The sequence below is a fragment of the Megalops cyprinoides genome, chromosome 16, assembly GCF_013368585.1.
Source record: "Megalops cyprinoides isolate fMegCyp1 chromosome 16, fMegCyp1.pri, whole genome shotgun sequence".
NCBI classification, from domain to species: Eukaryota; Metazoa; Chordata; class Actinopteri; order Elopiformes; family Megalopidae; genus Megalops; species Megalops cyprinoides.
Genome location: NC_050598.1, coordinates 30699052 through 30709051, shown reverse-complemented (window position 1 = coordinate 30709051; position 10000 = coordinate 30699052). Strand labels below are relative to the sequence as shown.

Genomic DNA, 10000 nt, shown 5'->3' with positions numbered 1-10000 from the left:
GCCTTTCAGTCACACTTTGATACAGACGCTTTCGGCCTCACTCTGATACATCACTGTCACACAGGGACACTTTCAGCCTCACTCTGACACATCACTGTCACACAGGGACACTTTCAGCCTCACTCTGACATATCACTGTCACACAGACACGCTTTCAGCCTCACTCTGACACATCACTGTCACACAGACACACTTTCAGCCTCACTCTGACACATCACTGTCACACAGACACACTTTCAGCCTCACTCTGACATATCACTGTCACACAGACACACTTTCAGCCTCACTCTGACATATCACTGTCACACAGGGACACTTTCAGCCTCACTCTGACACATCACTGTCACACAGACACACTTTCAGCCTCACTCTGATACATCACTGTCACACAGGGACACTTTCAGCCTCACTCTGATACATCACTGTCACACAGACACACTTTCAGCCTCACTCTGATACATCACTGTCACACAGACACACTTTCAGCCTCACTCTGACACATCACTGTCACACAGGGACACTTTCAGCCTCACTCTGACACATCACTGTCACACAGACACACTTTCAGCCTCACTCTGACACATCACTGTCACACAGACACACTTTCAGACTCACTCTGACACATCACTGTCACACAGACACACTTTCAGCCTCACTCTGACACATCACTGTCACACAGACACACTTTCAGCCTCACTCTGACATATCACTGTCACACAGACACACTTTCAGCCTCACTCTGACACATCACTGTCACACAGACACACTTTCAGCCTCACTCTGACATATCACTGTCACACAGACACACTTTCAGCCTCACTCTGATACATCACTGTCACACAGGGACACTTTCAGCCTCACTCTGACACATCACTGTCACACAGACACACTTTCAGCCTCACTCTGATACATCACTGTCACACAGGGACACTTTCAGCCTCACTCTGATACATCACTGTCACACAGACACACTTTCAGCCTCACTCTGACACATCACTGTCACACAGACACACTTTCAGCCTCACTCTGACACATCACTGTCACACAGACACACTTTCAGCCTCACTCTGACACATCACTGTCACACAGACACACTTTCAGACTCACTCTGACGTGTCACTGTCACACTGTATGTGTCTGCCCTCAGGTTCAGAGCGCTCTCTCAGATGCAGCCAGAAAGGACAAAGTCCTAGAGACGCCCGACTCCATGTTCAACTACTTGATTGAGAGAGTGAGGAATAACCTGCACATTGTGCTGTGCATGAGCCCTGTGGGAGACCCCTTCAGGTACACACACACACTCACACACACACGCACAATACACACACACTCACACACACTCACAATACACACAGGCACCACACACTCTCAGACTGCACACCTGTATCATACCTGGCCAAACACATATGGGAACGGTAAACTGTTGTTGTATCAGTCGTGCTGAATTTCTGTTCCCCAGTCCAGCAAATCAATCTTTTTAAAATCAAAGCACATTGAATCATCTGGGCTTTTGGTTTGGTGACTCAGACATGGCTGAACATGAAGGTTTTTCTGAGAGCTGTGAATTGAGACACATATGGCGGCATGAATAGCTCTTGACAGTGTGTACATGCAGGAATCTGCCATGCCTCATTACGCATTTCACGCTGCTGGCCAGGAAAACGCACGCCATTTTATCATCTTATTGGTCACAGTTCGCTTTTCGCTTTCGCTGAGAATTCCTCACAGATGAGATTCACATGTTGGCTGGAGGCTTGTAAGACCTGGGGCCAGTTCTAATTAAAAATGACAGCCAAAAAGACAGCAGCTTAATCAGATGTACAGATTTGCTGATTTGTTCTGCTTGTTTACAAAGATGCAGCAGTGTTGGCAGTCACCATTATTGGCCTGTATGCCTCTCTTCATGCAGGTAGACCTACAGTATCTATCACTCTTCTTACCTCTCATAAATACTGCCACTGTCAGTGAGACTGTGGGTGTCAGTCATCACTGCAGCAGCTGGGGCTAAGGAGCTCGTCCAGCGCTGTAGCTGCTGCTCTGGGGTCCGCTGAGCGCTGTATGCAGATGTAGCCACATCCCGGTCCCTTTGGATGTGAGAGCTGACTGTGGCGATGGAGCGATGATGAGCTGTTTTCCTCTCTGCTGACTCTGTTAGCGTGTGATTGGCAGGAACCGGATCCGGCAGTACCCCGCGCTGGTGAACTGCACCACCATCGACTGGTTCTCAGAGTGGCCACGGGACGCCCTGCTGGAGGTGGCGGAGAGATACCTGGACGGGCTGGCACTGGGGGACGTGGAGGGGGTGAGCAGACACCCAACACATTCATATTTACATTTACACACACCATACACACACACTCACATGCCCGCACTCACACTCCCATTCACGCACACACACACACACACACACACACACACACACACACACACACACACACACACACACTCACAGTCTCACACACACACACACTCAGACACACACACTCCCATTCACACACAGATGCTGTACCGTGTACTCTGAGTGTATTTGCCTCTCGCACTGTGCTGGCCCTGCTGTACCCACCCACACACACACATATAGCTAATGTGTGCTCTCTCATTGCATTGGCCTGCAGAGTGAGCCAGAGTCAAACACATTTCTCCCCACAGATCCAGAACAAAGTGGCCAACATCTTCGTAACGATGCACCAGTCTGTGGACCAGTACTCCCAGAAGATGAAGCTGGAGCTGAAGAGACACAACTATGTCACCCCCACAAACTACCTGGAGCTGGTGTCAGGATACAAGAAGTAACCCAACCCCCCCCTTCCCTCCCCACAATGCACTGCTTTCCCTCTCATCCCAAAGTGACTCAGTCCAGCGTCATCATCAGTGAGTGAGCCTCATCACAGCACTCTCTGTCCCTCCCCCCTCCATCTGTCTGTCTTTCTGCACCCCGCTTTCCCTCCGTGCCTGTCTGTCTGTTTGTGTGCCTTTCTGTGTGTGTGTGTGTGTGTGTGTGTGTGTGTGTGTGTGTGTGTGTGTGTGTCCAGGCTCCTGGGGGAGAAGCGCAAGGAGCTGGGAGATCAGGTGACCAAGCTCCGCAACGGTCTGTTTAAGATCGACGACACGCGCACCAAGGTGGAGGCCATGTCGCTGGAGCTGGAGGATGCCAAGAAGAAGGTGGCGGAGTTCCAGAAGGAGTGTGAGGAGTACCTGTGCGTCATCGTGCAGCAGAAGAGAGAGGCCGACGAGCAGCAGAAGGTGACAGGGGCAGGAGCTACCAAAAACACATGAGCGGGTCATTAAGGAGTCCTGTTTACAACATCACAAACCATGTTTGTCTGTGTGTGTGTGTGTGTGTGTGTGTGTGTGTGTGTGTGTGTGTGTGTAGACGGTGAGTGCTAACAGTGAGAAGATCGGTGCGGAGGAGATTAACTGTAAGGCCATGGCAGAGAATGCTCAGAGAGACCTGGACGAGGCTCTGCCCGCGCTGGAGGAGGCCATGAAGGCGAGTCTGGGGACAGGAGGGGCCTTATTCACCACCTGCAGCCTTTCACAGCCCACAGGTGTGCAGTAACTGTGTCTGTGTCTCTCTCCTCCTTCCTCCTCCTTATCTCCCTCTGCTTCCCCCAGGCCCTGGAGTCCCTGAACAAGAAGGACATGACGGAGATCAAGTCATACGGCCGCCCCCCCGCGCTGGTGGAGACTGTGATGCAGGCCGTCATGATCCTGAGGGGCAACGAGCCCTCGTGGGCGGAGGCCAAGAGACAGCTGGGTGAGAGTGCCGGCTATAAACGGGTAAAAGTGTAGCCTGCTGTATGCAAGTCGCTCTGGGAAAGACTGTCTGCTAAATATTATAATATTTAGCAATAATGTAATGTGATGTGATGAGAAAGAGCAGAGAGGTAGAGGAGAAGAGAGAAGTGGGAAGAGGAGAGGAGAAAGGGGACTGAAAGTTGGAAAGGTGGCAGGGATGGAGGGGAAAAAAGGAAGCTATAAGGAGGCTTAATAACAACATCTGTTCAGATTTGCCCCTGCGGCTTATCCACAGTCCTCTCTGTCTCTCAGGAGAGTCCAACTTCATCAAGCAGCTGGTCAACTTTGACAAGGACAACATTTCGGACCGTGTGCTGAAGAAGATCGGCCACTACTGCGCGCAAGCCGACTTCCAGCCTGAGATCATCGGCCGCGTGTCACTGGCGGCCAAGTCGCTCTGCATGTGGGTGCGGGCCATGGAGGTCAGAACCAGCGCGTCTGTCAGCCTGGGAACACACTCACACAGCCACCTCCATCAACCCTGCACTCACTGAAGTGTGTGTGTGTGTGTGTGTGCGTGTGTGTATGTGTGTATGGGTGTGTGTATGGGTGTGTGTATGGGTGTGTGTGTGTGTGTGTGTATGGGTGTGTGCGTGTGTATGGGTGTGTGTGTGTGTGTGCTTGTGTGTGTGCGCGTGCATGTGCGCGTGCGCGTGTGTGTGTGTGTGCGTGTGTGTGTGTGTGTGTGTGTGCGTGTGTGTGTGTGTGTGTATGGGTGTATGTGTGTGTGTGTGTGTATGGGTGTGTGTGTGTGTGTGTGTGTGTGTGTGCGTGTGTTGCAGGTGTACGGGAGGATCTATCGGGTGGTGGAGCCGAAGCGAGCTCGGCTGCATGGAGCCATGTCTCAGCTGGCAGAGAAGCAGGCGGCTCTGGCAGAGTCCCAGGCCAAACTCAAAGAGGTGAGAGTGTGTAACACGCAGAGACCATACTGTGTGTGGGTATGTGTGTGTGAGGTAGACAGGTTGAAAGGGGGGAGAGTTTGCTTGGATGGGTGTGTAACAGAGAAATGCTAACGTGTGTGTGTGTGTGTGTGTGTGTGTGTGTGTCAGGTGGGGGATAAACTGGAGCTGCTGAAGAGAGAGTATGATGAGAAGCTGGTTCAGAAGGAGGACCTGCGCAAGAGGTCAGAGGACATGGAGCTGAAACTGGACCGGGCCGCCAAGCTGGTGACAGGGCTGGCGGGAGAGAGGGTCCGCTGGGAGGAGACGGTCAAGGTGCCTGCTGCCACGCCCACCTCACACACCTGACAGCTAACTACCACACACACCTCACACATCTGACAACTAACTACCACACACACCTCACACATCTGACAACTAACTACCACACACACCTTACACAAACGGCCACCTACAGTTCCACACCCACCTCACACACCTGACATCTAACTATCACGCCCACCTCACACACCTAACACATCTAACTACCACACACACCTTACACAAACGGCCACCTACAGTTCCACACCCACCTCACACACCTAACACATCTAACTACCACACACACCTTAAAAAAACGGCCACCTACAGTTCCACACCCACCTCACACACCTGACAACTAACTACCACACACACCTTACACAAACGGCCACCTACAGTTCCACACTCACCTCACACACCTGACATCTAACTACCACACACACCTTAAAAAAACGGCCACCTACAATTTATCCATACCGATCTACACCTGCCTACATCTCAGAGCTCTTACACACCTGAACACCTACGATGCTTTGCACACCTGCTTACCTGTCTGACTGGTGTGTGTGTGGCAGGGTCTGGACGAGGACATGGGTTTCCTGGTGGGAGACTGCCTGCTGGCGGCTGCCTTCCTGTCCTACATGGGCCCCTTCCTGTCCAACTACCGAGACGAGATTGTGGCCAACATCTGGATGAAGCAGGTCTGCCTTCTGCCTTCTGCCTTCTGCATCGCCTCTAATCCTCCCTCTTTCTAAGTCAAATCCAGCCAGGATTTATGAGGATTCATTTATGCCAGCCTCGTCACACTTTCACACACTGCACAGCCATTGGTGCCCCTTCCCGTTAGGACTGGCTATTTTTGTGGGACAGTCATTTGTCCAGGTTGTGGAGGGGTAGCTTAATTACTGCAGAATTGCCAGCTGGTCCTCAATGTGTGTCTGTGTGTGTGTGTGTGTGTGTGTGTGTGTGTGTGTGTGTGTGTGTGTGTGTGTGTGTGTGTGTGTGTCTCTGTGTGTGTGTGTGTGTGTGTGTATGCGTGTGTGTGTGTATGCGTGTGTGTGTGTGTGTGTGTGTGTGTGTATGCGTGTGTGTGTATATGCGTGTGTGTGTGTGTGTATATGCGTGTGTGTGTGTGTGTCTGTGTGTGTGTGTGTGTGTGTCTGTGTGTGTGTGTGTGTGTGTGTGTGTGTGTGTGTGTGTGTCTGTGTGTGTGTGTGTGTGTCTGTGTGTGTGTGTGTGTGTGTGTGTGTGTGTGTGTGTGTGTGTGTCTGTGTGTGTGTGTGTGTGTGTGTGTGTGTGTGTGTGTGTGTGTGTCTGTGTGTGTCTGTGTGTGTATGTGTGTGTCTGTGTGTGTCTGTGTGTGTGTGTCTGTGTGTGTGTGTCTGTGTGTGTGTGTGTGTGTGTGTCTGTCAGATCCGCGAGTTGCAGGTGCCCTGCTCCCCTGCTTTCAGCTTCGCTACCTTCCTGTCCAAACCCACCGCCGTCCGCAGCTGGAACATCCAGGGCCTCCCGTCCGACGCCTTCTCCACCGAGAACGGCGTCATCGTCACCCGCGGCAACAGGTCAGACACGGTGCTCCGAGCTGGCGGTGTGACCCGCTCGCTGCTGATAGCGCAGGGTCATCCTCACAGGCAGGATTAATGTGTTTATGTTAAGGAGGCTGTTGGGATGCAGGATTAAAAATGAGCATGCAGTCTTACACAGGCCCGCAGGTACAGAGGATGGTGATGTAACAGGCGGTGTGCTCTGAACCCGACACAAACAAAAACAGCGGTGCAAAGAGGAAGAAACCCACAGTCTGCAAAAATTGAATTCTCAGTTGGTATCAGGGGGCTTGGAACAGTGTTTTTTGTGTCCGACCTGTCTCCGATCTGTTGAATACCAGACAGTGAGGAGATGTTTGGCTAATGTGTGGTCATGTCGTGGGGCCTGACAGCAATCAAGTCTGCTTTGTGTTTTAGTTTCATTGTCCTGATATTAAAAATAAGAGTTCTGGGTTTCATTTCGCAGTTTAGTTGACACTGATCTGTGTTTTGTTAGCAGAGCTGGTCTGAGCATGTGAATATGGGTTATTGGGTCAGCAGCTTGGCAAACTTGGCAGACTCTTTTTGGGGTTTAGTACTTTCAAGGTTTGTTTTTCATGTTTTAAACTGTAGTGTGTCTTTGAGACTTGGATCTCAGAGCCCTTTCTCATACTCTACGGCACCTGATTTCTAGCCTATTGCTGTCTGAAGTTCTGTGTTACTTTGGTGTGAAAGAGATGTGAGAAATGCATTTGGTTTCAGCAATTTCAAATAAGAAATTTGTCTGGCTAAAAGCTACTCATTTGCTGCCTTAGATATGCATGACATGGTTTCTGTGTTTCACTACAATACACCACTCACATACTGTAGTTCCTGCCAGAATTGAGCTCATTGAAGGCAGATTGATTATTTATTCGCACAATGAGACTGCAGAACCCCAGAAACAGGGGGACGGCAGCCAAACTGCTGCTCTGAGCCCATTGTGCTCCGTGCGTCTGGCCCAGCGTGAGATTGCTGGGTCTCACTCTACCCCTGCTCAGCCAATGCTAAATGTCAGGTACTGTGTGTAGCTACCGATACTTGTTTATTCATCACCGAATAGCTAAAAAATGATAAACACAGTACTGGCTATTCTAACAGCTGTTTATTTTATTTTGGCTTGAATCCTTGTGTTTTAACATTAATAGAAAAGTAGAACTCTGGGAGCTTCTTCTTAGAGATTCAATAAAGGATTACAGGCATCACTCACTCCCTGTTATGAGTGAAGAGGACTGCAGTACCTTCTGTCCAGAGTGCATTTGCTAACACACCCCGTCCTCAGGAGGGGGTGCGGAATGCCTCCTATTTGTTCTGGTTTCACATTAACCCCAGTGTTCTCACTCTGGGTACAAGCAATCAAGCATTCGAACGCTGTGTGCATTTGCAAAAGTTCTCTCAGATGCATCCATCAATTTAGCACTCCTTTTGTGGGTGCTTGCTATCAATGGGATCTGGCCTAATTCTTCCCTACATGCATTATTTGGAGTCTTCTTTGAACTTCTCTCTCTTTCTCCCTCCCTCGCTCCTAAGATGGCCTCTAATGGTAGACCCTCAAGGACAGGCACTGAAGTGGATCAAGAACATGGAGACAGAGAGAGTGAGTGATTTACATATTTACCTCTCTCCGCAGACTCAAGGCGTGCTAGCTTTAACACTTCTCTCTCCCTGCCTCTGTAGCTCCCTCTCTCTCCCTCTGTATGTCTCACACGCTGTCAGCCACGCTCACTCTTTTCAGGCCTTTTTACATGTGTTTTATGTAGATCATTTCAGTTTACTTCATATTGTCTCTGTTCAAAAAGCTGCAGCACCTCATGAATAACAATATACTCTACAGGTACGTTTACCCACACTGTGACAAAGACAGAAAACCACCTTATGTTTATTTTTTCATTGTGATTCGCTGAGTCAAAAAGTTTTCCTCTCTCGCTTAGAGCTCGCCAGTTTCATGATTTCTTTGTGTCTCGGTTTCTGCAGTGCTTTCTCCTGTGCTCTCTTTCACTCGTCTGAATTCCGGCTCTGTGGAGGTGGCAGTGATGGGCTGCGGGCAGTGGAGCTCTCAGCTGCTCTGATAGGCTGTGGGTGGAAGGGTGCACTGAGGGACAGTGTTTGTCTCCCGGGTTTCTCAGGGCCTGAAGGTGATCGACCTGCAGATGCCGGACTTCCTGCGCACGCTGGAGAACGCCGTGCAATTCGGCTCGCCAGTGCTGCTGCAGAATGTGCAGGAGGAGCTGGACCCCTCACTGGCGCCCATCCTCAACAAGTCCCTCAAACGCGTCGGTGAGCTGCTGCCCCACGCCCCTCTGACCCTGAACACCGACACCCATAAACCAACTCCAGTGCCTGACCTCTGACCCTGAACACCGACACCCCTAACCCAACTCCAGTGCCTGACCTCTGACCCTGAACACCGACACCCCTAACCCAACTCCAGTGCCTGACCTCTGACCCTGAACACCGACACCCCTAACCCAACCCCAGTGCCTGACCTCTTACCCTGAACACCGACACCCCTAACCCAACCCCAGTGCCTGACCTCTTACCCTGAACACTGACACCCCTAAAACTACCCTACTGCCTGACCTCTGACCCTGAAAATCGACACCCCTAACCCAACCCCAGTGCCTGACCTCTTACCCTGAATACTCACCTGTAACCCAAGCCTACTGCCTGACCTCTGACCCCTGTCTTACCTGTGCTGCAGGTGGGCGTCTGTTGATGAAGCTGGGAGATAAAGAGGTGGAGTACAGCCCAGAGTTCCGCTTTTACATCACCACCAAGCTGTCCAACCCCCACTACACCCCAGAGATCTCCACCAAGACCACCATTGTCAACTTCGCTGTCAAGGAGCAGGTCAGTGTGTTAATAGGGCCGCTGTGCTACTGGAGGAAGAGGCTTTCTAGCAGGTTGAGTCTCAAGTCACTAGTAATCAAGGCGAAGTCCAAGTCACCAGTACTCAAATTCATGTTCAGAAGTTAATAATGGAAAAAAAAAATCATTATTATGGAAAAAACAATATTGTGTGTGTGTGTATCTGTGTCTGTGTGAATCTGTGCCTGTATGCGTGTGTGCCTGTGTGTGTGTGTGCGCGCATGTGTGTGTGTGTGTGTGCGTGCGTGCGTGTGTGTGTGTGTGCGCGTGCGTGCGTGTGTGTGTGTGTGTGTGTGTGTGTGTGTGTGTGTCGCAGGGTCTGGAAGCCCAGCTTCTCGGGATTGTAGTGAGGAAGGAGCGTCCTGATCTGGAGGAGCAGAAGGACTCGCTGGTGATGAACATCGCCTCAGGCAAGAAGAAACTTCAGGAGCTGGAGGACGAGATTCTCAGGTACACAACTAACCTGGCACAGTGTAACCAAGTACCAGGCCTGTGAGACACAGCTAACCTGGCACAGTGTAACCAAGTACCAGGCCTGTGAGACACAGCTAACCTGGCACAGCGTAACCAGGT

At 50.9% G+C, this 10000-nt stretch overlaps 1 protein-coding gene across 1 annotated transcript in view; it reads left to right on the top strand.

The window, feature by feature from the left end:
• Positions 1 to 10000, top strand: part of dnah2 (dynein, axonemal, heavy chain 2) — an 86221-nt gene that overhangs the window by 64127 nt on the left and 12094 nt on the right. The window contains exons 58-72 of the mRNA XM_036547675.1: positions 1148 to 1287; positions 2170 to 2302; positions 2650 to 2789; positions 3033 to 3243; positions 3374 to 3490; positions 3616 to 3757; positions 4051 to 4220; positions 4581 to 4697; positions 4848 to 5012; positions 5573 to 5698; positions 6411 to 6559; positions 8090 to 8156; positions 8686 to 8836; positions 9261 to 9409; positions 9744 to 9877. Coding sequence (XP_036403568.1) covers positions 1148 to 1287; positions 2170 to 2302; positions 2650 to 2789; positions 3033 to 3243; positions 3374 to 3490; positions 3616 to 3757; positions 4051 to 4220; positions 4581 to 4697; positions 4848 to 5012; positions 5573 to 5698; positions 6411 to 6559; positions 8090 to 8156; positions 8686 to 8836; positions 9261 to 9409; positions 9744 to 9877 — 2111 coding nt within the window. The remainder of the gene's footprint in view (positions 1 to 1147; positions 1288 to 2169; positions 2303 to 2649; positions 2790 to 3032; positions 3244 to 3373; positions 3491 to 3615; positions 3758 to 4050; positions 4221 to 4580; positions 4698 to 4847; positions 5013 to 5572; positions 5699 to 6410; positions 6560 to 8089; positions 8157 to 8685; positions 8837 to 9260; positions 9410 to 9743; positions 9878 to 10000) is intronic.